The sequence below is a fragment of the Carassius carassius genome, chromosome 20 (genome assembly GCF_963082965.1).
Source record: "Carassius carassius chromosome 20, fCarCar2.1, whole genome shotgun sequence".
Lineage (NCBI taxonomy): Eukaryota > Metazoa > Chordata > Actinopteri > Cypriniformes > Cyprinidae > Carassius > Carassius carassius.
The window spans coordinates 10,300,204-10,327,360 of record NC_081774.1 but is presented as its reverse complement, the minus strand read 5'-3'; the positions used below and the strand labels follow the sequence as shown (position 1 = coordinate 10,327,360).

The following is a 27,157-nucleotide window of genomic DNA, read 5'->3' as shown; positions in this document are numbered from 1 at the left end:
TCTCTATGGAGAGCACTGACAGGAACATACTCACTTTAGTGTCTTATTTTGGTCCTGTGTTGAAGAAAGCTGTTGTATTTCACGTCTATTTTCTCCCTCCTCCTCCTCTCTATACAGAAAACTTCTCCATTCACAGTTTGTCAGTATTTACAACAGTGTTCATTAGTGTTCCCTGCTTCATTCTTACAAGTTTGATACCCACTTTGATCTTATGCGAGGCCACATGCCCAATCTTTGTAAAACAACTTCTTGATTCAATACACTGTGCACATTCTATATAGATGACAGTATTCTTAAATAAAAAATAACAATAAAACAAAATATAAAGTTTTTCTTCCTGACGCTGCACTTTTTTTTTTCTGAGGAGAGGCAGAACAGATATATCCCATGTGGTATAGAGTTTAAAAATGGCTTACTTTATATGCTCAGTGGATTCTCTTTAATATATACAAATAAAATGTGTATCAGACATCATAAGCATTATGAGGTCCTGTGTACCATCACAGTCATTCTTAGTTTGCAGAGTGTTCAGTTACCCAAAACTGGCATTCCAATTACGCTGGTCATCGCACAAAGCACCGATAAATTTCATCAGTGCTGATTTACATGATACAAAAATAAACAAGAAAAAATGGACTTAAGGACTAGTGGAAAGTGAAAGAGTTTTGGCAAAGTTAATGATTCATCTGGTCCCAACAAAATGAAGTCAGGTTGTTGTTTTCTTTCTGATTGTATGCGACCATGCAAATAAAGGCAGCGATGATATGCATGTAACAGAAACAGGCAGGCCGTTCACACACACTCCTCTGCAGACATCAGCAGAGGGTTGATGTACTCAAAGCCCTCAAACTCAGACTGGTCGATCTTTTTTACAGCATCACTGGGAGGGAGACAAAGACACAATCAATCAGCAATAACTCACTACAGCTTTCAAACAGAGCTCAGGCTGTAAAAAATATTCCTGGAAAACAGGGATATATGGAAACGAGGGAATCCTGTATAGTGTGTCATCAGGGGTTGTAAATTTGATATTACTTCCTGATGAAACCTGCATTGCTGTGGTAAAGATCTGAAGCAGATTAATGGTGCCTGAGGTCTGAGGCGTGACAGACAGATACACATGAACAGACACTCACTCATCGTCAGGCGTAAGCTGAATGGGCTCATTGGTGAACTGGGCATCAAAGTTATCCAACCCAAACTCGCCGGAGATGTTGGGCTTGAAGGGTGGAACCACTTGCTTCTGCTCCATCTGAAATACAGTTAACATGAGTCAATTAATGACTACGTCTGTGTCATAAAGTAGTCTCACTCTTCAGCACGCAGTGCTCATATTAAATACTAAGTACTAACCAAAAATTACATATGGCATTAGTTTTAAAAGAATGGAAGGGGTACTATTAAAAAAAGTTATAAAAAAAGTCTTATGCTCATCAAGGCTGCATTTATTTGATAGAAAATACAGTAAAAACAGTATTATTGTGAAATATTACTGCAATTTAACACAATTTATTCCTGTGATGGCAAAGCTGAATTTTCCCCAGAACTAACTAGTCTTTAGTGTCACGAAAGAAATCATTCTAATATGTTCTAATATGTCAATATTGAAAACAGTTTGAATAATAATTTTTTGGGACCCTTGAAACTTTTTTTTTTTCAGGATTCTTTGAGGAATAAAAAGTTAAAAAGAACAGCAGTAACCGGTATATAAAAACAGAAATCTTTTGTAACAATACCACTGTTCAAACGTTTGGGGCCGGTATGTTTTTTTCTTCTTCTAGTTTTCTCCAAAAACCACTGAAGAGTAATCTCAGCAAAGATTCATTATTATATTTAGGCAAACCGATCCTTTCCAGGGTTTGTTCAGTGCTGCTGTTAGTTTGGCCTTCTCAGGGTTGCAAGGTCAGGATCTTCTCCCCCTGCAGGCCGACTCGGGCACTGCATCTTGTCAGAGTAGAAAATGTAACCTGAGCCCTTCAAACTGTCTGACCGCCACTTTGTGCAAGCGGTGTGTGTTCACCCAGACCAAACAGGGACAAGAGGTCACTGTGTTCGTCTGAGTCTTGTCTGCAGGTTTGACATCGTTTAAACCTGCTTCACACGATACAGTTCACTCTCACAACCTCACACCGGAAAAAATCAATGATTTGACACCTTATCACCTTCATTAAATCACTGGCCTTATACATGATAGTTCATGAGAGGAAACCCAAGGTCTAGCTAGGACCTAGAAGGGGAGGGAGAATTCTTTCAATCCCCCAAAATTTTAAGGACGCATTAGAGCCGTGATTAGCTTGTACATAATGTCTCGCAATTGCATAGTCCATATTACGGTTCCGAATTGCTGCTTTATGTTCTGCAATGCGTAATTTAAGGGGGCTTTTAGTCTGACCTACATACACTAGACCACATGGACATTTCAACATATAAATCACGTGGGTGGTATTACAATTAATAAAAGAGTTAATCTTGTATTTTTTACCTGACTCAGGATGGAAAAATTGCTTAGTATCATTTGAGTTAGAGCAATGGGTACAATGTCCACATCTATAAAAACTCAAAGGAGGAGCCGGCAACCACGTAGATTTTAGTGAAGGGCTCATGGTCATGTGAACCAACCTATCTCTCAGTGAGCGTGGACGCTTAAAAGTAATGCACGGCGCGATTCTGCACATATATCTTTAAGAGCTGGATCTCTCTGCAACATGTGCCAATGTTTCTTAATCACATGCTTTATTTCTCCGCCAATATGAGAGAACTCTGTGGAGAAGCAAAGTCTTTGTCTAGAGACGTGTTTGGTTTTAATCAAGAGATGTGATCGTTGCGTCGATCTAGCTCGTTCATAAACTGCGGAGATGTCGCTTTCAGTATAGCCCCTACTATGAAAGCGTTCTATCATTTCTACTGCTCCGTGCTCAAACTCGGCATCGTTACTACAATTTCTTCTAAGCCATAGTTCATGTCATGATACAACCATGAACTACCAAAAGGGTCACTTCTCGTCTGCTAGATTATTTAGAGTACTTGATAAGAATTAATAAAATGAATGTGTAAAAATATGTTGATTGCTATCCAATGATTATTTAAAAAATGTAAAGAAATGGTTTACAAAAAATTAACATTTTATAATAATTTAGTCACACTCATGCCATTTTAAACCTTTATGCTGTATATCTTATTGATGATGAACATAATAATAAACTAGTAATATTGTAGAACCACATCCTAAAGACATTTGAAACATTGCATATATATATATATATATATATATATATATATATATATATATATATATATAAAAACAGCAGGTGTGGAAAAAATACAGGTGTAAATATTGACTACTGTTAAAGCTGATGTTTCTTAAATGATATCTGAAGTGGTAATAGTGCTAACGTCAAATTACATGAATGAGTAATCAAGTGGATGGTTACTCAAGGTCATAAACAGCACTAAATAGTTCTTCAGGCTCCAGTAAGTCCTCTGTTTAGTTTCACTAGCGTCAGGCTACAGCGAATGACTAATGCTTCCGCTGCGGGCTCGAGTCAAAACATCCAATAAGTCAGATAAAGAAAACGGAGATAGCAGTGACTCACAAGATCCCAGTCTACATTTCGGAAAAAAGGATGGGCCATGATGTCTGCAAAGCCTGTCTGAGGGTGACATCCGAGGCGTTCCTTTGGCTCCTACAAAAGTAGAGTGTGTTTAGAGTGAACAAAAGAGGTTTAGAGCAATAATTATGACAGCTCTATAACAGCTCCATGTTACAAAAGGATATTAATATTGATCTGTCTGGTCTGCTTTACCTTGTTGAGGAATCCCTTTAGCACGCTAGCGGCTTTAACCGATAACGATCTGGGAATTCTTATCTGCTTCTCCAAAATTACTGCAAAGGAGGAAGAGAAAAAATGAATGGGATATACTGAGACATTGAATTTTTTTGAAAGTATGCTTGTTGTCACGTACCTTGGAAAAGATAATCTTCTGTGTTTTGGTCTGGGTTATCAGAGCTGCCTACTATGTCAAAAGGTGACCTCCCAGCCATCATCTCAAACATCAGGACGCCCAGTGCCCACCAGTCCACACTAAAACCTATAAAGAAAACATGCAAACACAAAGGTGAACATGTCTCATCCTGAGCCTCTAAAATGGGAAGCTTAGCACTGACATAGACTCAAAAAAGTAGACACTAATAGCAATAAATGGATTAAGCACTGTGCACTAGCGCACAGTTGTCAACTGTATCTTTGTGAAGAGGTTTGTCTGTGTGTGAACTGTGCTTACCGTAGTCTTCTCCTCTCAGAATCTCAGGTGCAATGTAATTGGGGGTTCCACAGAAAGTGCTGGTTGTGTCTCCTGGTCTCAGTCCCTCCTGCAAAAGTGATGAATATTGAAACCAAAAAAACACTTTTTTTTAGAGCCAGTGGCTATAGTTTAGAGGCTACAGATATCTATCAGATATGTCACAATATTAATGGTAGTAAATAAAATAACACATGCATAATTTCTGCAAGTTATTTATTTTACGTAATATTTACTAAAGTAATCATAAAAGAAAAATAGGAAAAGTAATATTTAAAACAAAGAGAGTGGGGAACTAAACCATAAGGAGCCTTTAATATATAGCCTCTTTGCACTCAAGTGCATAAATAACTTGCCGGCAAAAATATTGACCATGTGTTGGGAAACATATCAAGCTTTTTGTAGATATATTTCTCATCTCAAGTAGCCTATATGCTGAGTTTCGCCTCAGTCCAGCACGCAAAGACCGAGATGGCAGAAAGGGTGTCCTGTTTGTTCTCTTTATTTTACAAAAGCACAACATCTTGTTGATATTGTGTGCTTATATAAATAAAAGTAGCTTCCACACTCTACACAAACTCTTGCATGTATAATAAAGTGCACCTAATAAATCACATGTATCTAGGTTAACATTAGAGCAAACGGCCGTGTAAAGTTCCTACTTCTCAAATGTTTAAATGAGAAAGCCATTATTTGAGGTTGATGAATGACAGGCAAACGTTTATATGATATTCAACTATATTCTTGTCAGCAGATATGGCTTAATCAAAATGACACTTAATCAACTGAGACAAGGAACATATTCAGACGTACCTTACACATGCCGTAATCAGTGAGTTTGATGTGTCCCTCGGACTCCAGCAAAACATTGTCCAGCTTCAGGTCCCTGTAAATGATGCCATGCTCATGGAGGTAGTTCAAGGCAAGACTGATCTCTGCTGAGTAAAACCTGCCAGTAGAAAGAACAAGAGAAACAGTTAGTGACCTCATTTGTGTTTCTGTTCCTGTGGTGTGTCATTCAGACTGAAGTTAACTCCAACCCTGCTCAGGCTGTTCATTAACACTGAACCATGACTGATAGACAGCTCACATCCTCATACCTGGCATGCTCTTCTGGAAGTTTTCTCTGTCGCTGCATGTGGAACATTAGATCCCCTCCATTCACATATTCAATTACAAAGAATAGCCTGTGAAGGACAAGCATTAAATAATCATTAGTTTACACTAAATTGAAAGCCTCAACAAAAAGAATGGGCTGAGGACCAATTAAATTGTTTTAATACCATTTATTCCTTGTCACTGCATCTTATACTTGTATGTTTGCATAAAAAGAGTAAGTATGGACAGACCTGCTCTCTGTCTGGAAGCAGGAATGAAGTCCCACCAGGAAGGGATGGTTGGAAGCCTGCTCAAACACATGCTTTTCTGTTTGAACCCAGTCAATATCCTGAAAAACAAGAAAGAGAAGAACGAACACACACACATACAGACAAAAATCAATCTCCCATTGAAAAGCAGAGCATTCTTTCTGTCAGTAGGGAAAACATTTGGAAGGACATTCAGGACTGTATCGAGTATAAGCGCCTCACAAGGCTGAAAACTGATAGGTTTAAAAGATGGGGGCACTAGGTCTTTCCAAGGAGCTGATCCTGGATGTGAGGAGACTCACAATGGACAGATACAGAGTGGAAAACTAGGACCTTTCATTGACAGCCTGGTAAAAATACCTCTGACTGTGAGACTCAATTAAAGAAGCACTGCAGGGTCAGTAGAGCGCAGCTGCCATTATTGACCATTGGCTGCTGCTGTCAATTCATCACACAAGGCTTAAGTGCATCTAATCAACGTTAAATGCCCACTTCATCAACATCTAGTCATCTGTATGTATACTTCAACACATCCTGGAAAGATTAGAGCCAAAGGCCGCTCTTTGTTTGTTTTATTCTGCAGTCAAGACTCAAATAACTCAAATTATTGAGTTGTTCAGTAATTTAGTGTGACAAGAAATATTTAGAGTTGTGAAGTGTCAAGAATGCTTACAACCTGGAGCACAGAGTTAGGTGTGACAAGGTAGTCTGGGATGTGGTTCAACTTGGTATGTATGCAATCTGATTTATATAATGAATTTATCTAATAATATATCAGGGGCATCTTTGTCAATGTCACCTCGTCATCGTTCACCAGCTCCTTCTTCACCACCTTCATGGCGTAGATGCGCTCTGTCTTTTTGAGACGCACCAGCAGCACCTTGGCGTAGCTGCCTCTGCCAATCACTCGGAGCAGGTCAAAGTCCTTTAGCCCCAAACTGGACACAGCCTTCCCGGAGTACCGACTGCCCAGAGCCTGAAGGATGGACAAACAGAATATTGAACCACCAACTTCTTTTATTTATTTATATTTATATACACACTGTGTGGTGTAGACGATTTAAATGCTGTTATACGCCCCTACATTCCAGATATGATGACAAACAATGCCCCTGTAGGGGTTTTGTCTTACAGTCCCTCCAGAAAAACGTGATTATGTGATTGCCTGATTTAATGCATAATCAGCCAAAGGCTGATTTCATCAAGCAAAATATGCGGGGCTATATTTTCGTTGCAAAAAAGTCACATATATCTTAGCAGAAAGTTGAAAAATGTTTATTTTCCCCTATTGCCATGGAAACCTAATGAAATGACATAATTACATGACGTGAACATCATCTGCAAACCCCGTGGTGAAACCAGGGTGAACCATGATGAAGCACTTTTTTGTTACAGAACAGTATCAAAACCTTAAAGTTGTAAGTATACTAGTAGTATGTAAAATAATTTACGTTGCATTAAGAGATTGCGCTTTGTGCATTGGAAGCACTTCATTTAACAGATGTCTGTTTTGTATAGCTACCTCTTTAAAGCAGGAAGCACACATACATTTTTTTTTATATTTAATTTTTTCATTTTTACAGAAGTTGTTGAATATTCCTTTTGTAAAGCTACAGAACTTGTTTGACTCAATGTTTTGTAAGTTTGAGCCATGTGTTAATTAAGGTCTGAAATAAAACAGAATGGGAACTTAAATATTCTGTGATTTAGTATGCTTGCTTATCATAGGAATTAATAAGAAATCAATCTTTACATTAAGGTAGTAGCTTAGTGAGAGCAGTGGTGTTGGGGGAATCAGCTTTTTTTCTCTTTTTCATCAAACCGCAGTTTTTGCAAGTTCCCGCAATTTCATCACATAAAATTGCAAAAATATCCTGCATATTCCATCGCATTTTTTAAGAAAACGTGCCGGAAAATAAAGGATTTTTGCCCGCAACCATCACAAAAAAAAAAAATCACAAAACCAGTCATAAGTTGCACAGGTATATTTGTAGCAATAGCCAACAATACATTGTATGGGTCAAAATGTTCCATTTTTCTTTTATGCCAAAATCATTAGTATATTAAAGTAAAGAGCATGTTCCTTGAAGATAATTTGTACATTTCAAACAGTAAATATATCAAAACTTAATTTTTGATTAGTAATATGCATTGCTAAGGACTTCATTTGGACAACTTTAAAGGCGATTTCCTAAATATTTAGATTTTTATGCAACCTCAGATTCCAGATTTTCAAAGTTGTATCACAGACAAATATTGTCCTACCCTAAAAAACCATAAATCAATGGAAAGCCTATTTATTCAGCTTTCAGACGATGTACAAATCTCAATAAAATGAAATTGTTCTTTTATGATTGGTTTCGGGGGACAGGGTCACATATAAGCACATAAAAGAAAAAGTTTTCCCCCCTGAATATCTACACAATTGCAAATGGAATGCTGGTTTTATACAACAGTTGGTTTTAAACAAAGAAGTAATTTTTGTGTTACATTTTAGACTCAAATTCACACAATTTTTTTTCTCCAAATAAAGCCACAGCAGAACTGTTGTAGATCTCCAAACAACGCACAATGGTGTTTTGTTACTGAACAAATCAATGTTTTATTTTAAAGAATGAAGTAAACTAATGATTCAGTGACCCGTTTATAAAGACAGTCACTAGATTCATTCTTGAATCAGTGGTTTGCAGTGATGCGCGGGTTGATCCAAAATGAGCGGGTGCCTGCGGTCACCCACGGTTACGAGTCATCCAAAAATATTTTTAATGATATTCGGGTCGCGGTTGGTCGGGTCCTTTGAAATAAAGATGCCAATTAAACCTTTGTAATTTATATAGTACTAGACACAATTTTGAAATACATTGGCCTACACTTTATTGGCTGAATAACTGGCGCGAATAGAGTGACCACCTGTCCCGCTTTTCGTTGTACAGCAATTTTACCCTTTGTCCCACCTCACGCAAACTGAGCGTCTGTCCCGCTTTTTCATTCGACCCTGCCTAATAAATACACTGATACGTCCATAGGCGTACTGTTAACTTATGTCCAATAGTTCAGAGGACAGCAATAAAAGCGTTAGTCGATAGGCTGAGTCGTACGTCAATCAAACTGTTGACACGCGCGCTGTTCGGTCTGGTTAATGGCCACGAAAAAGAGAAGATGCACTTTTAATAGCGAATGGACCACAACATACTCTTGGTTAAGACCTGTAGACGGCGAAGAAGAGAGAGCTTTTTTTTTCTGTGGGACATGGTGGAGAATACGACGTGAAGCGACATTGTGCATGTGAGTACCACAGAAAAAAAATCCCATCATCAAGAAACATGCAAATCAGTGCAGTCGTTTTTCAATAATCCAAATGACCCACAGGCTGACAAAGTTTGGGCAGCAGAAGTGACGAGCATTTATCATGCCGTACATCACATATTCATATCGCTCTACTGCAGGAACAAGTTAGCCCCAGTCATTCTTCCTGATTCTGAAATGGCTAAGAAAAATGCTGTAGAAACTTTGGGTGATATTTTGGGACAGGTAGTGTCTTAATCTTTTAGTCGGTGGGTTTAAAAAGAAATATAGGCAATATATTACAGAACACTTGAAATGACGAAACGAAAATCTCAAACCAAAATAAATAGGCTACTCTCTGATTATGTAATCCATATGAAATGTGCATTTCTCTCTGGTGTTCATGGCGAGTCCGCATCGTCAACTTCATCTTAGCAGCGACACAGAAAACACCAGTTTATTACTAATCGATTAAATGTCTCCTTGCTAATTTAGACACATGCATAATCATTACTTTAACCGGTTCTTTGTGGCAAGCCTTATGTGTGCGGTCATAACGCTTATTATCCTGTAGGCTATAGCCTACTTAAGTAATTAAATTAATAAAAAGGGGCGACGCATTTACTACTTTTAAAAAATGCGGGTCAGGAAGCGGGTCGGGTACAATATTTTCTTTTCTTTTTTTTCCGGTCCGATTTGCAGATGGGTTTAGTTGAAAACATCGGTCGGGTGCGGGTTGTTTATACATTGACCCGCGCATCACTGGTGGTTTGAGAGAAATCGGTTGAAGGAATCACTGAATGCGACCGCGACCTACTGGCAGTTTTAGTTTCATATTTACAGTATCATTTCATTTTTTTATTACTTCAATGTTATTGGTACATTGTAGCATTGAAAGTTTGTGTGGTATCAATTCGATGTTGAATAAAAATATTTATTTTTAAAGCTACTTTTTTGCAATGTCTATGTAATGCTTTTCTCACTTTTTTCTCACAAAAATTGTAATTGATCTTTTATGTTAATCGCTTGACAGTACTAATATTTATATAAATAATCAATCTCCTCTCTCTGGTTTATATATCTTCCCTGTCCTTTCCATCTGTATGATTTCCCATGACTGCCACAGAGCTACAGGAGCATGTGCCCTTAATCAGATTCTAATGACCCTGATAGAAGGTTACTTTATTAGCTCCACTAAAGGAAATCAATACAACCCAAATGAACCTTGTCCACACCCCATCCCTTTCCCTGAGTGACATCTTCAGCCTGATCATCTGTCTGGTAATGGACTGCTGAAAGCTCATGTAATCAAACCAAACATTCATAATGGTGCCATTTACACCTGCTACTAACATTTATTTTGATGTTGAGGTTTGATTGTTCATACTGCATTGAAAATACACATCTGTGTTCATTGCAATTGTAGTGTAAATGCTTATCGGCCCTGGAACATCTGAGAGATCATCAAACATGCAAGTGACCAGCTAAAGATAAAAAAGAACACCCTATTCAGCCATTCAGTACAACTACAAATTAATAACAACAACTGGTATTTTTCAAAGTAATACTTTACTAGTAATAAATAATAAATAGTACAATTTAGTGTTGTCACGGTACTAAAATTTCAGTATTCGGTACAAATACCAGTGAAGACCCACGGTTCTCTGTACCAATTTTGTTACTAAAGCAAAACACAAAAACATGCTCATTAAAAAACTGGACTATACTTTCATTTAATCCAAACTGTGTACATATTTAATTTTAAAAGGCATTTGAAATTTAAATCCAAGAATAACAACTAAGTTAGCTAAAAAAAAAAAGCCCAGAACTGTTTTTCTGACTGATATGACACAATGTTAACCATTTGTACATTCTCTAACATGCATATTAGCATTAGCCGCGCATATGCTAATGATTAACTACTCTCATAAAAGTGTTCATTTCAATCTGACATTCAAATTAAAATATTTAATAATATTCATAACAGAATGCTGTGTTTCCCACAGACTCGCACTCTATTTGTGGTGCCATAATTCATTCTCTGCCAGTAGGAGGCGCTTGTAGAGCGGGAGAGCGAGAGGTTTCTCCGGTAACGGTAAAAATAAAAAAAAAAGCTCTGTGCCTGTGCTTACAAACGCTGCTCAGGCATTACAGGCAAGATGAAATGAAAATAACATCCATCATTTTCTGAAGACAGTCGGTTTCCACTGTCCAATTTTCCAATACAACGATATAAAAACACCCGAACCTGGTTTCAGGTTTGACACGTGCAGTGGTCATGTTTATTTGCCTTTTGGAAAAGCTATTTGTGGCAGTCAGTTTTGATATTGTGGTGGCCGCCATGGGTGTCTGTCTTTAAAGTGTTTTGTTAGTTTGATGTTTCCTCATTTTGATGTCGCCATGTCTTGGTGCTTTTATGAAGAGAGCGCATCTGCGCCCCTTTCAGAGAAAGAACCGAGTACTTGGTACCCCCCGGTACTTAAAAAAACCTGGTACCATAACATTTTTATTTTTTTTCTACCGATTTGGTACCGAAGTACCGGGTCTTTTGATAACACTAGTACAATTGTATGAAATGAAATGATAATAATAATAATAATAATAATAATAATAATCATTATTATTATTTTATTTTACAGAAGAGTAAAATTACAATACTATTATTTATGGTTGTCTGTCCCACTTTGCTTTCAAACTTTAAACTATAGAGATTTTATTCTGGTATAAAACTGCAGGGAAACTGTAAAGCTTCTCTTTTGTTGACAACAGATTTATAAACAAAAGGTGAAGATGGCTGGCTTGTCACATTTTCAATGCACATTAAAAGCGACTTTAAGCTCACAGCACTTGCAGAGATGGAGTTCGTGAGAAGCAGCATTTACAATTTGTGAATGGATCCATTGAGATGGATGTTAAAACCAGGAGTAAACAAGGCCAAAGCATGTCTTACCTCATGCTCCTCTCCCTCATGATTGATACTTTCTGTTGAGTTCTTTTTGTCTAGAACTAGAAAACAACAACAACGAGAAACAGGGAAAGTCATCACTCAGCGGCCTGTGAGCATTAATCATTAATATACTCACAAAAAAACTAATTCACAAACATCTAAGCCAAACCAGGCACTTTGATAAATAAAGCACTTTGAAATTTATCTGACCAGCACTGTAACTAAAGCCATGAGCTGTTCACGTCATTAATTCCAACAAACAAGCTTAATCTTGTGAGAAGACTTATAACTGTAGGCTGCTCACTGCATCAATCTGTTTCAGTGCAAGCACATGCCTAATTACTAAAGGGAAACATCGGCTTAGCCCATCCAGTCACTTAAAACCCCTCAAGATGAAAATCAGTGGCATCAATGAGCCACTATAGATCTTAGTGAATCAGTTTAGTCACTTAATGAATGCAATAACTCAGATGAACACTGTTTAACACCTCTGCATTACAAGTTACTTTTTAGTTAGTGACTTTGCTAACAAAACACAAGGCGAGTTTATCTGCTTGACTTTGGATTTTTGCAAATGGATCTCTGGGTAGAATGTTTATGTAGTTACCAGGTTATCATGGGCATCAGAATTTTTTTTTCAATTCAGGTTCAGAAATGTATACCTGATTAAAAAAAAAAAACACTGAAATTCTGAAATTGATTTTTAAAAAGTCTGAGCAAGGTCCAGAAGGTTGATTATTATGTGACCTCAGGCAGGATTTTTTTTTTTTTTTTACTCAGATGGAAAGCCTTAAAAGAAAATTATTTTTGAAATCTGATTGCAAGTATAATTGAAAATCTCAAAAGGACATTCTTTCCTGAAAATTGATTTTATTAGTATTAGTCTGCTATTCAAGCCCAAAGAAGCAAGGAAAATGGAATAAACACACTTGATAGATATATAATGACAAGTGCATGTGAAGTGCTTGACAAAAATAGATGAGAGAGAAATAGATTATAGTACCTTGGTCAGCGTGCTCTGATGGAGTGGACCCTGGATCGATTCTTCCAATCATCGGGTCCTAGAAAAATTGTAGGAAGGTCAAAAATAAATACAGATTGAAATTCAGTGTTATTAGCCGAAACGGCATGTCCAACATGTAGTTCTATATGAAAACTGAACATTTAAAGTTTTCCATTCCTTGCATGTCTATTTATTAAATATCTGGCATATCTGATTACACATTTACTTACCATTAAGAATGTCTAATTGATTTTATATTTAAATTTATTTCACACAGAAAAAAAAAGGACTTACTAATGTCTCACCTGTATTACCTGTCTACCACACTCCATTGTGACCAGTTTATGGCATTTCTTATGGACCAGCAGTTTACAGTTTATGCACTTGTATCCCTGCCTGCCCAGGCCCCAGATACGATCTGTGCAGATGGCACAATGAGCACGCTGTACACAAAAGAAAGCACAGGAACAGGAACAATAAACTATACTGAATGCATGTGCATATAATTCAGACAAATTAAGTAACATAGCCAGTTTCAGAAATAAAAGAGAGCATGTTTGTACCCTGTTAAAACGTTTGGCCTGAAATGCATGTCCATTGGCATAGTAGAGTTTCCTCCAGCGCCTAGCTCCGCGACGGTATATGGACTCTGATTACGACAGTAAGACATAAATTAAACTTACTAATTCCCATCATTATAACCAAATGCATGCTTTCCATCAATTTAAACTGTAAAAAAAACATTACGATCTAAATGACCACAAATGACAAAATGCACATACTGTCTTCTCCAGGACAGGGCATGCCAGGCTTCTCAGGAATACAAGGAAACACTGTGGAGAGAGAGAGAGACTGTGAAAAAAAACCCTACTGACAAACATTTCCAGAACGACCTCTCTGTGACCTCTCCTCATTTGACAGTGGATAAGGACTTTGGGGTCAAGAAACAGAGTCTGTCCAGGCCCGCGAGGTCAGCTGGTGTGGAGAGTGGCTATTGACGGACAGTCGGTTGGGGTCTTTTTCTGAAAGCCCTTGTGGCCAGACATCTCCTCCTCAGCATGACTAATTAACTCACACAGCAGGCAGAACAATGTATCTCTGTCAATCACACCCTGAATCCTATCTCTCCTGTGCACTAATGATCTAAGGACCTGTATAATGCTGTAGGGTGTGTTATAAAAAAATAAATATATGTACCCAAGCCAGAACATCAAAATGTGTAGCTTGGTCTAAGCTCATTAGCAGGGGCCTGCTACACTGCATGTCACATGTCATGCTTCAAAGGACATGGCTGTTATGACTCTAAGGCAGTGTCTGATGTGACAAGTTTCCAGCGACAAGCTGATTGCAAAACTACTGTGCAATGTGACACAATCAGAAAGTATTTGATGTTTAAATGTACAAAATTTTGAACCAGCATAATACTACTGAAATGGAAACCAGGTGGCCAGCAATGGAGATTAGTGTCTGTGACCATTAAACAGCAAAAATGTGCTATTTAAATAAGAAGTTTGTTTGTTCTGCAAGTCTGTCTGTCTTAGTGTGAATGAGCTGTTTTTGTCTACTACATACACTCAAGCATGTGTGGTGCATGTGGCCTTTTCAGCGTCTCTGGTCTCTATATAAGGACTCTCCACGTGAACATCTCCAGTGCTGCTCTTAGAGTTCAAGTCATAACCCTTTCACCATAAAAACTATTTTCAGATAAACAGATATTTAAAGGTCTTCATTACAACCCTCCACAATAAAAGTTTAATTCACTCTGAAGAAATCAAGGAGAGAAATATATTACTAATGTACAGTAGAATGTGCTTTTCATATTAAAATATTATTTTTAAGAAATATCAAAATGTTTAATATTTTATTTTAAACATCAAACCTGTCTGCAGCAAATTGCTTACTTAGAAATGAGGTATTAATAATAATAATAATAATAATTCATTACATTTATATAGCGCTTTTCTAGGCACTCAAAGCGCTTTACATAGTCAGGGGGTATCTCCTCATCCACCACCAGTGTGCAGCATCCACCTGGATGATGCGACGGCAGCCATATTGCGCCAGAACGCCCACCACACACCAGCTTACTGGTGGAGAGGAGACAGAGTGATGAAGCCAATCAGTGGATATGGGGATTGTTAGGAGGCCATGATGGTCCGAGGCCAATGGGCAAATTTTAGCCAGGATGCCGAGGTCACACCTCTACTCTTTTCGAAAGACATCCTGGGATTTTTACTGACCACAGAGAGTCAGGACCTCGGTTTAACGTCTCATCCGAAGGACGGTGCTTGTTGACAGTATAGTGTCCCCATCACTACACTGGGGCACTAGGACCCACACAGACCACAGGGTGAGCACCCCCTGCTGGCCTCACTAGCACCTCTTCCAGCAGCAACCTAGTTTTCTCAGGAGGTCTCCCATCCAGGTACTGACCAGGCTCAGCCCTGCTTAGCTTCAGTGGGAAACCGGTCTTGGGCTCCAGGGTGATATGGCTGCCGGCATATCAGTTAGTCAGTTAGTCTAACTGAATTTCATTACAATTAAAAAAATTAACTTAATAAAACAAAAACAATATATACATTCATTTAAGAATGTGTTGATACTAAATTTGTATTAAATCAAAAATCAATGCAGAAATGTCAAAACAACAACAGTGAACTTCTGAAATAAAACATTCACAAGCCACTACTGTCATAAACATTTAATTCAATTATTAAATTTTCAAAGTTTAATTAATTAAATTGATTAGACATCCCTTTTGCTTATTAACAGAATTTGGAAAAAACTAAAAAGTATTTCATAGGACCCTGTTTGTCGCTTTTTCAAGTCACATCTGCTTAAGACATGGTGTAAGGCTTCATCAGTCATGATTCTTTCAAGAATCTATAGAACGACACAGAGCACAAAATCATACGTAGCCCACCGACATCAAAAGCCAAATCCCAGCGTACCGTGAATAATGAGCTCCGAGTCTTTGTTGAGTTCATAGAGACGTAAGGCCTCCTCCAGCTCCAGCTGAGAAGAAACGGTGCACGGATCCCCTACAATGACAAGCACAGTGAAAACTTTACCAAGACATCAGCATAAGCGACATAACTGACACTGCAAAGAGAAACAGAAAGAGTGAGAGAAATAAAGCACGACTGAGCAAGAGACAAGAAAAAAGCCCCTGCTTGTGATTCTACTGATTTTGGGAGATCATAATGCAAAAAACAGTTTTTGACCACGAATTAGTAACAGGGTCTGTGGTGTTGTCCGAAGCTGACGTCAATCCTGTTGTCATCTAAAGAGCTGCCTGTGGCACCAGCAGTCACCGCTTGTGTAGACATCACAGCGGAGGCAATGAGTGACAGCGGGCATCGATGCCAAGGCTTGTGCAGACAGACGGGATCAGCTATGCTAATGAGCAGCGTGACTCTGGGCTCAGCATGCAATGGTGAAGATTTTGGTATTTAAATGAACTTTCTCCCATCACCACTTCCCATCTCACATGACTAATGCAGCAGTTAATCATCGCATACAGTCAATCTATCCAGAGTAAAACCTGCTCCCTGCTATGCGCTGCGTTCATATTCACTTCATTCCTCATGTAAAATCCATCCATTTTATTCCTGCCAGAGTCCAGGGTAATTTTGACACTCTAATGCAATCTACCAAAAGTGGGTTCATTTGTCATATATAAAACGCTGGTGCAAATGAAGCAGACATTTCAAAAGAATGGCAGGGGTAAGCTTGTTGCTATGGTGACAGCTAGAAAAACAGAATGAGAGGCCACATTTAAACCTGGTATTAGCAATAGCATCTGTCTCAGGGGATCTGATCACAGGTGGACAACACTAAATATAGTTTCAAACAGAGTCCACAATATTTTTTGTCATTACTCAAACTACAAATGGAGGTATTTAGAAATGAAAATGACCATACTGCTTTAATAATGTAAACGCTGATGCACCTAGGACAGTTTTTTTCATTGCCCGGCTCCCAAAGCTTTGATTTGTGGCTCGCATAGCAGTAAATAATACGATGATCATGCAATCAATACAGATATTTCATAAAAACATTAAAAACAAAACAAGCTATAATATAACCCATTAAAAACTTACACCGTCTCTACACCAGACACAAGTGGTGCGACGCGACAAAAGACAGTAGAACCCATTATAAGTTATATAACAACTCAAGAAAAAAAACAAAGGTAGGAAATAAAGATTATAAGCAAAAATGGGCACTCATTGGTTTAAGCCCTGTGTGTAGTCAAGAAATCAAACAGAGTTTCTCTTTAACAAAATCTGATCACAAGGGGCGACAGCAAATTTTCTCAGATCAACAGGGACAGATGTTAATACCAGCTGTAAATAATGCCAGAGAGAGTTAAGAAACACAAATGACACACAAAAGACGAACCTTCTTCATCAATCCATTTCATGGTGAAGAGCTGGTCATTGTCCATGGCACACATGTCCCGCACCTCACTGCACAGCCCCTCATAGGAGATGGAGGGATCGAAATGTGTGATCATTATGTCCCTAAAACAGAAAAAAGGTGACATTAATTTAGAGTTTATTTCAATAATATTCTATATTTTATTTAAGCTTATCATACATTTATGGAGATATTCTGTAACCTTTTGTTTGGTAACTCTATATTTATTCAAAACACTATCCGCCGTTGTTAAAAGACCAAAAGACGAATACAGTGCAGCAGGGAGTATAATTCAATGAGTTTCTGGGAAGCGGTGTTGTATTACTAGCAAATTCCCATAGTAGGATGCACACTAGCACCTTCTTTCCCTCTGTTGGCTATTGTGTTCACACTGTTTTGGTTAATTATTGACAGCAGGGGAGTCCTTCCTGTCTACGAGCCAATGCGCTGACCAGCACATGCCTTCAGGTGGCCGCTGAGACTAGTGGAAGTGCACACACCACTTTATGACAGAAAAAGCTGTTTTTTTTCTGATCCAGGACCATTAAGAAGAAGCTACTGTATGAATGTTAAAGGACAAACTCTGTGCCTCCTGTGATACTTAGGGCTGCACAATTTATCGATAGCGATTAATTGCGATTGTGATGCACATTTTGTCAATAAAGCCGGTTCTGTGATTAGTAGTAAATCTCCATCACCTGCTTTCGAATGGAGCAGCATTTACTACAGAGAGCTATGCAAAATCGCATTCATAAATCGCAGACGATATAATCATAGGATTATGAAATCGACGTAATTGTTCGCGATAACAACATAATCAGTGAACTACGGCTCCGTGTAGTAAATGCTGATCCATCTGAGCACGTGAAAATACCACATTTAATAAAATGTTTTTACTCCAAACTCACTTCATAACGTCATTCGAGTGTTTGAATTAAATCCTTCTGTGAGATGAGGTGGCTTCTTAAACAGAATATTAACGCATTTTCAATTTCATTGTATTCTAACTAGTGACAATGGCTATGTCGATTAGCATTTTATTATAGATATACTATATTATGATGAAAATTATAATAAGAGGAAGAACTCAGATAAAACATATTGCCATAGTCGTGTGTTTATTAGTCACGTTGAATCAATGAAAGCAGTGTTTATTAGTCACGTTGAATCAATGAAAGCAGTTAAATCTTCTGTTTATTCAGCTGCAGCGATTTCCTGGATTTCTTCTTCAGGGCATATTTGGATTTTCAGCGCGAGAGTGCCCACTGGCCTTTGGATGGAGATTTACTACTGATCACAGAACTGTGCTTCACTGAAAGATACGCATGACAATAGCAAAAAACATAACATATCTGTGACATTCTATAAGCTTTGTGTCAGTAAACTGTGCTTTAGTTAATTTTTACAGAAGTGTAGGGCTGCAACTAACGATTATTTTTATAATCGATTAATCTGTCGATTATTTTTACGATTAATCGATTAATCTTTATGTACTTCTATTTTAGATTTTTCCATTTTTTCCCCCAAGTAAATTATTAATAAAGGGTCTTTATCATTCAGCATAGATTTTTAAGAGATTTTAACCATTTTGCATTGTCATATCCTCATCAAAAATATACCTGGAGTTGTTTTATTATGTGTTAGTGATCCTTTGTCGAGCTCTTCTGCAATCAAAACACTGACCCATACTCTAGCAAATTTCACAAGGAGATTTCAAATAATGTTTTCACCATGGCAGTCCTTAGAGCTCCTAAAGTAGTTTAACATCCCGAACAAAGCTTATTAAGGAATCTTTCAGAACATATTTTCACGAAGAATAAGGATAAAACAGAATAAGATTGCAGTGCGTTGTATTTTATTATTTACTGGGAAACAGCTTTATAGCTTATGCTGTGAAATTGTAAACAATCCTTCGAATAAAGTGCCAATGGCATGAAACCTGAATGGAATTCCCAATTTAAAGTAAAATCCATCAGAAGGTTGTCCAGAAAAAAAAAAAAATCGGACACACACAAAAAACCTGCTGTGTGAAAAAGAGCAGTGAATACTTAGAAAAAAAAAGTGCATTTCAAATATCTTTAAACATTTACCTCTCTCATTCAGTCATAATTAGGCTGCACGACTGAATTATGAACTGGTAAATGACAAACTGATCACAGAACATGTTTGTAAAGCTTTAAATGTTAACTGTTAAAAAGCAATGTTATCAGCTTTTACGACTAAACATTTGCAAACAACATTGTACTGGAGAATCTGCACAAATGAAAGTCTTAGGGGCCGTTCACATATCGCGCCTAAAAACGCGTGGAAAACGCTAGGCGCACCGCTTTCTCCTCCTTTCCAAAGCGCTCGTGCAGTTGCGCCCCTGAGGCGTCTGCCTTTGCTAAGCAACCATGACGTGCTCTCTCCTTGAAGACGCGGAAATTTCAGCAAAGGATAAATGGATTTGCAGCTCTAAAAATCGCTTGCAGTAGCTCTGCTACTAAATTTATTTCAAAATGGAAATCCATATACAACTATGATCAGCTGTTCCTTCATCTTGGCTGAGCTTTTAACGTTGTTACGGGAAAGGATTAAGCTGATTATTTAGTTCTTGTCACATGACCCGCGGTGCGCTTGCCGCATTCTGAAAAGTTGAAATGTTTTTAACTCGATGCGGTGCGGACGCGCCCAATAGTATCGGAAAAACGGGCGCGTCGCGACCGCGTCGCTTCCATTATGAGCGCGCATACTGCGCGCCTACATTGGAAATAACGAACATGAGCGCGCAAAAGACGCGATATGTGAACGGCCCCTTAAACAGTTCAGTAGTGCAGAGTTTACAGGTTAATCTTCTTTTTTGAAGGCTCAAAGTAAAGTACTCCCACATCCCGCTGAATGCTGCAGAGACGCTGTTCGGGAAGCACGTGACATAAAACGAGGCCAGCTATTGGCTATTCGCTACTTCTCCTGTTGTACTGGCTGAGTAAAACCTCCGGTGGCTCATTACTGCCACATTTTGGTCACCGCAGATTTGAAATATGCACGAAATGAGCCGCTTACGGCAAATAAGTTATTTAGCAACGAATCGATGACTAAATTAGTTGACAACTATTTTAATAATCGATTTTAATCGATTCGTTGTTTCAGCCCTACAGAAGTGATAAACATCCTAATATTATTGCTTTCTACAAACGATATAAAATTATTCTGGAACATAATACACTGTATCCAATCTCTTAGCATGAACAGACGCAGCCTGCGAGAGCTCAGCGTCACTGCAAGGAGGTGGTGAAGCCACATTCCTCCGTAGGGCATACATGGATTGGCTCACACTCCCTTTTATAAAAGCACAATGAACAAACATTCATTCCCACTGTCAAATAGGACTTACAAGAACATCACATACAATTTCCTGAACATGGAGGTGTAAACAAGCTCATGGACACTAAAGTTCATGTGAAAAATACACAAGGAATTTAAAGCAAACAATGGGTGAATTAAAGGAATAGTTCACGCAAAAATGAAAATTCCTTCATCGTCTACTCATGTCATTCCAAACCTATATGACTTTCTTTTTTCTCTGGAACATAAAAGAAGATACAACATGAATGTTGGAGTTTAACAGTCTCGGCCTTTCGTCCACATGAAAACGCAGTTTCAGGGCACCGAAACCGAACATTTTTGAAAACTACGGCCAGGGTGAGCATTTTCAGAAACGCTGGTTGCAGTGTTGTCGTGTGGACAGTATAACCGGGGTTTTTGCCTTGCGACGTCAGAGTGTGCGCCGTTATCCGCTGTGTTTTTACGATTTGGGTTATATCGCCGCCTGCTGGTGTGGCATGCTCTTGACAGCGCTTTATAGCATGTTTTTGCGTTTTCATGTGGACGGGATTTTTTTTTTAAACGCAGGAGGAAAAACTCCGGTTATAAAAATACCCGTGTCCGTGTGGACTAGGCCTGATACAGATAGAAGTCTGTCTAATAATCAGATAGGACAGTTAAAGGAATTAATGTACAACCCGAATTCCGGAAAAGTTGGGACGTTTTTTAAATTTTAATAAAATGAAAACTAAAGGAATTTCAAATCACATGAGCCAATATTTTATTCACAATAGAACATAGATAACGTAGCAAATGTTTAAACTGAGAAATTTTACACTTTTATCCACTTAATTAGCTCATTTAAAATTTAATGCCTGCTACAGGTGTCAAAAAAGTTGGCACGGGGGCAACAAATGGCTAAAAAAGCAAGCAGTTTTGAAAAGATTCAGCTGGGAGAACATCTAGTGATTAATTAAGTTAATTGATATCAGGTCTGTAACATGATTAGCTATAAAAGCTTTGTCTTAGAGAATCAGAGTCTCTCAGAAGTAAAGATGGGCAGAGGCTCTCCAATCTGTGAAAGACTGCGTAAAAAAAAATATTTTTGCAGTAAACGATTATTTTTTAAAATTGTGGAAAACTTTAAAAACAATGTTCCTCAACGTCAAATTGCAAAGGCTTTGCAAATCTCATCATCTACAGTGCATAACATCATCAAAAGATTATAATAAACATTATAACAAACATTATAATACTTTCTCATTAGCCGTCAGAATTAGTCAAATATGCATTTATGTAATTTAAACAAATTTTTGAATGACTAATGAACATTTAATTTCACAAACCTTGCAAACTCAGTCAAATCCAGCTGTGAGATCTTGTGAAGTGTGCATTTTTATCCAGCATGATCGCGTGTGACAGTCGGTCCATGTGAACTGAATGCTTTAAACTTTAAACTTGTGATTACAAATTATGCTGCGCTTTATGCATTTTCCCACTGTCATATTCCTGTCATTTTATCTGTGTGCTCCATGGGTTACCCTTGCTTTATTTGAAATATATAATTCCCAATGCACACAAACTTCCCAGAATATTGAGTGTCTTTTTGGTTACACTTAGGGCTGGGATAAACGATTATTATTTTTTACGATTAATCTAGCGATTATTTTTTCGATGCATCGATTAATCTAACGATTAATTTTTCAGACCGATTCGATTTCGATTATCTCCCCATTAATTGACTACTAACAATTTATACATGTTGATTTACATATCTGAATGAAAAAAAACATGAATTCCTTAACATTGCAATATATGTTTATTGCTCTTAAAATTACAAAATAAAAGACTGACTAAGAATGCATTACTTTGCACTTGTATAGAGATAGCATTCAATAAAACCTTGAAGCCTTGAAAACACATAGCTTACTGAAACAAGCTTACTGAACACATATGGCCTAGCTTACTGAAAAAAAGTTCTTCTTTCAGATGAAAATAACAACAACTTGATGTCTAGCATTCAATAAAAAGGTCACCCAAAATACTTGTTTAGAGCAATTGAAAGAATACAGAAACCAATGTAAACTTGAGGGCTTTAAACTAATACAGAGAGCTTTTCCAAAAAAAAAAAAAAATTAACAGTGGGAGCAGCAGCCTGTCATGGAGAAAAAAAAATCTCTGAATGCTCCACGTCAAACTTTGGCGTTCCGCCCTTTTTCTATCGTATCTAATGATTTTGGTTAATATACACGAGGGAGGGAGGGAGGGAGGGAGGGAGAGAGAGAGAGAGAGAGCGCAAGACAGCGCTCGTGTAGTTTGAAGACTGTGAGTGCACGAGCGCGCGTGAAACTTTGGTGTTTTTCTATCGTGTTTAATGATTTTGATTAATATGCACGAGGGAGAGAGAGAGCAAGAAGCGCTTGTGTTGTTTGAAGACTGTGAGTGCGCGCTCACAGCCGGGGCTCTCTCTCGTACGCGCCCTGTCAGGCGCAGCAGTCATTCTATTCTACATCACTCACCGATCAAATAAGGCTTTGAAAGCCGCCAAAAAAAAAGATCAATGCAGAAAAACCCCTGGATTGGTTATATAACGTTGGACAGAATGTTGATCCGGCCATCGCGTATATTCAGCGCACATAAGGTAAATGTTTTGCAAACGTTTTTTAGAGAAATAAAAACAGGTCGACAATCGATGCGCATATTTTGCGTCGACGTATTTTTTGCGTTGACGTCATCGATGACCTCGACGCGTTGTCCCAGCCATAGTTACACTGTTTACTTCCTTTTTAATTATATTTTTATTAAATATTTATTTATTTATTTGTGAAAAATACTTTGTCATCTAAAGTATAGTATGTTTATTTTACACATTTATTTTTTAATCCATTGTCAAATGATTTCGAATTTCTTAAATATTAAAAAAATTTTAGAAACTATATCGGCATTCGGCCCCACTGCTTTCCAAGATATCAGCATCGGCATATGGGTTGACCACTAATAATAATAACAGTTACTGATATTGCACAGTCCTATCCCAGAACAAAAGAAAGTCATAAAGGTTTGGAATGACCTGAGGATAGGTAAATAATTTTCAGCTTTGGTGAACTATCTTTTTAAGTCAGATGACCATGACATCAGGAAGACACATAAAGACATAAAGTAACATCTCTTCTGTATTTGACATCCATAAAAAAAAAAAAATCAGATATGAGTTGCAATATAGGTCAAATCACCTTAAAGACATGAACACATGAGAAAGACCAAAATAAAACACAGCTGAGTGACAGAAAGAGAAGCAGAGAAAAAAAAAGAGAAGGATAAAAGCTGTGAATTTCATCTTTGCTTCAGGGGCTTTCATACAGAAGATAAAAGGTGCATTGAGTAAGACTTCCTTCACTCTATTCAAGACTCTACTGCATTCAGGCAGAAACCTGCCATTAAGGCCTCCATACACCAAAGGAACAACCTCTGATCGCTCCATCGTGGCTATAATAGAGGTTGATACAGAATAAGGGCACTGAAATTGGTTCAAAGATTGGCTAAAATTACCTACTGAAAAACAACAGAAACCAAAGGGAACACACACACAGGAACAAATGTAGAGTTTCAAAACTGTCCACACCCAGGAATTCAATGCTACTATTTTTATAAGGCGTGAGCCATCAATTCACGCTCTCCACAGAGCTTTTCTTCAAAGCCAAAACAAAGTCAAATGTGGGATGATAGGTTTCCTTGAAGATGTTCAACATCACTGAGGCCAGTTCAGAAACACTATTGGCAATGGACCGGTCAATTCCCTATAATAATAATATTATTTTATTTATATATTTTTTATAATTACTACTACTACTACGATTATCTTTAGCAACTGGCTGAAACTGATTGAATCACCAAGACAGCTGCACACATACAATAGCGCTCATGCCGAGTGTAAATAGATCAGTCTCCAACAGGTCTGGCAAAAGATACTTGTCATACAAGTTTTTCAAGTGCATGACAAGCACACGCGTCATCATGAAAAGAAATCTGACTGAAATCAGTTAAGCATAAATGTGCTCCTTTATCCACCTAAAAGTTATATATTTATAACAACTCAAGAATTGTTTCCCACACAGTAAGATGAATAAGAAACAAATTCACAGCTAACAATTCACCGATAAACTAGTTCTAGATCTGTCATAATATTACATAATATGATGATCAACATATAGTGTTCGTAACACATGAACAAACTGTCTACATATATAATTTAATGAATTTCATCACAGCTATACGTGATTGTAGTTTTCCCTTAATTATACAGTTATACAGAAGCACCTAAATGTGAAAGAGAACGCAAACGTTACAATAGACAGGTAGACATATCGAGTTCTGAAAACATCACACCATAAGCCATAATTATCTTAACTCTAAAATAACATACAAACTTAAAATCAGTATGTTTACGTTATCTATTATAAGACGGGAAGAAAGACCAACTATAGAGGAAGAAATGAATGAACGGCTGTTTAACTGGAGATGGTTTCACCTGACAACTTCATCAGAGTTTTGTTTGGGGCTTAGCTGACTCTGCCTGCTAGCTGGCTAATTATTTATTTGTGTATATCCCGAAACCACAAAATTAAGAGGTCAAGATAAGAGTATAAGTGTATCGAAAGATCTAAAGGGACAGCACAGTCTCTCACTGGCTACTCACCCTCTGTAGTAAGCTTTTACCCGGACCTGGTGCGGGTTTTCTCCGGGGTGGGACATGGTGCTGTCCCGCAGCGTGGGCATTATGAACTCCCCGTACTCCGGCTAGCGAGCTAACTTAGCTAATGAAGCTAGCCCGCTGTCGTCTGACGAGAAGGAAAATAACAACCGGAATTAGAAAACTGGACCTATTCCTTGATCCAAAATAGTGTTGACTCCAGTGGTAGAATCGGTCTGTCTGAAATATTATTACTAAAGTTCTGACAGAAATTATTAGGTCTAGTAAAACTTCAGTGTCTGACGGGAAACACTCCCTTCTCTCGCTCAGGCCTCGAAACGGAATGATCCAAACAGCGGAATGTGGAGGGGAGGGGAGGGGTGAGGGGGATTTCCGACAAAAACATATTATTACACATTATTACTTACTGTAAACATCACAAAAATAATTTGTCTACACAGTTTAGAGTCGGTGAAAACATTAAACGTCCCCAACACGGTTAATGTTGGATGTATTTTACATTTATGTTCAAATGAGTTAGGTTGGATGGAAGCGTCGGTGGCATTCCGATTATACCACACAGAACTGAAGAGGGGGAGAAGAGCAGCTTGCATCGTTTTAAGAGTCTAGAAACCAGTAGAGATTCATGAGGAATTTAACGATTCTAACTAGTACCGATTCCTCTTTAAGATTTCTCTACTAATTTTGAAGAAGAAATATTTGGGGGAAATGCAATTCAAAGATTTCATTAGAACAGATATAGCCTAGAAAATCAGGAAAAAGTAATACAATAAAAATGTTTAATGACTTCTGAAATGCTGAATAAGTGTAGTCCTTCAAACTAGCACTCTCTATTCTACTTCTATTCTTCTAACACTTGTTTAATTTAAAAAGAAAAATAGCCTCTCTTAACACTACACTGTAAAAAAATCTAATGAGCTATTTACTTAAAAAAATTAAGGTAACAATATTACACATAATATTTTTGAGTAGTTTTTCAGGCTTGATTTTATAATGGAATCTACCTGAAGAAATCTCCTAAATTAATTAATCTGTGATCCAACGAATTTAATATAATTAGGGAAATGTGCTCATTTATTTTAAGTTTATTCTCAAAAGTCTGTGATTTTTAATGAGGTCTGTTTCTGTTATTCTATACATTTACAAGACTGTATTTAGCCAATCAGCTTAAGTAGGAAACTACTTTAGAAATGCTGGAAAGTACTGCACTAGCACTAGCAAAGCTACTGCTCATTGAAAAAGGCATAATTAGAGGAGTGTTATCCATAACCACAAGGCCTACTCTTCTGCACAGTGGTAATGATTACACTGTGCAATGGAAACTTTAATGTTATAGAAACTCTTACAAATGTCAAACATAACTGAATATTAAACATTAATAGATGCTTCCCTTCACTCAAAAACATAAAGCATTTAATTTAGCCACATGCAAAGCATGCTGGGAACTACAGTATCAATAACCTCTAAAATAAAACTGCAAAATTGAGCGAATTCTCTTAAAATAAATAGGCAGCCTTCTTTCCTTAATTATTTTTATTAATTTAATCAGTTCCTCAATTCAAGCACCAAACTGAAAAAGTCTCCTTAAAAAATGAGGAAAAATTATCTCTTGGTTTTATTCGTAAAAAGTCCTCATTATTTTCTTTGCAACACTGAATCACAATTTCTTGAATGAAATCCACACATTATTTTTAATTATCACCTTAATTTCTTTAATGAAAATTAAAAGACCCATGATTCATTTTTTACAGTGTAGCATTCTCCTTTTCTTTTCTACTTGTTTTCTTTGTATTTATTATAAAAATGACCCACTAGTATTC

At 37.6% G+C, this 27,157-nt stretch overlaps 1 protein-coding gene across 2 annotated transcripts; it reads right to left on the bottom strand.

The window, feature by feature from the left end:
* Positions 1 to 381: 381 nt before the first annotated feature.
* Positions 382 to 25,668, bottom strand: prkci (protein kinase C, iota). Of its 2 annotated transcripts, none has more exons than XM_059501566.1 (18): positions 25,323 to 25,668; positions 17,306 to 17,427; positions 15,853 to 15,942; positions 13,684 to 13,734; positions 13,465 to 13,550; positions 13,207 to 13,344; positions 12,902 to 12,959; positions 11,902 to 11,957; positions 6,466 to 6,642; positions 5,649 to 5,746; positions 5,400 to 5,486; positions 5,113 to 5,248; positions 4,282 to 4,369; positions 3,964 to 4,089; positions 3,804 to 3,883; positions 3,594 to 3,683; positions 1,137 to 1,252; positions 382 to 880 (listed from the first exon to the last, which is right to left on the bottom strand). In XM_059501566.1, the coding sequence occupies exons 1-18, from the start codon at positions 25,400 to 25,402 to the stop codon at positions 793 to 795; spliced, it is 1,767 nt and encodes a 588-aa protein (XP_059357549.1). In that variant the 5' UTR covers positions 25,403 to 25,668; the 3' UTR covers positions 382 to 792. The 2 variants fall into 2 exon arrangements, with proteins under 2 accessions (XP_059357549.1, XP_059357550.1); XM_059501567.1 differs by having other exon boundaries at positions 11,902 to 11,951.
* Between the last annotated feature and the right edge of the window lie 1,489 nt (positions 25,669 to 27,157).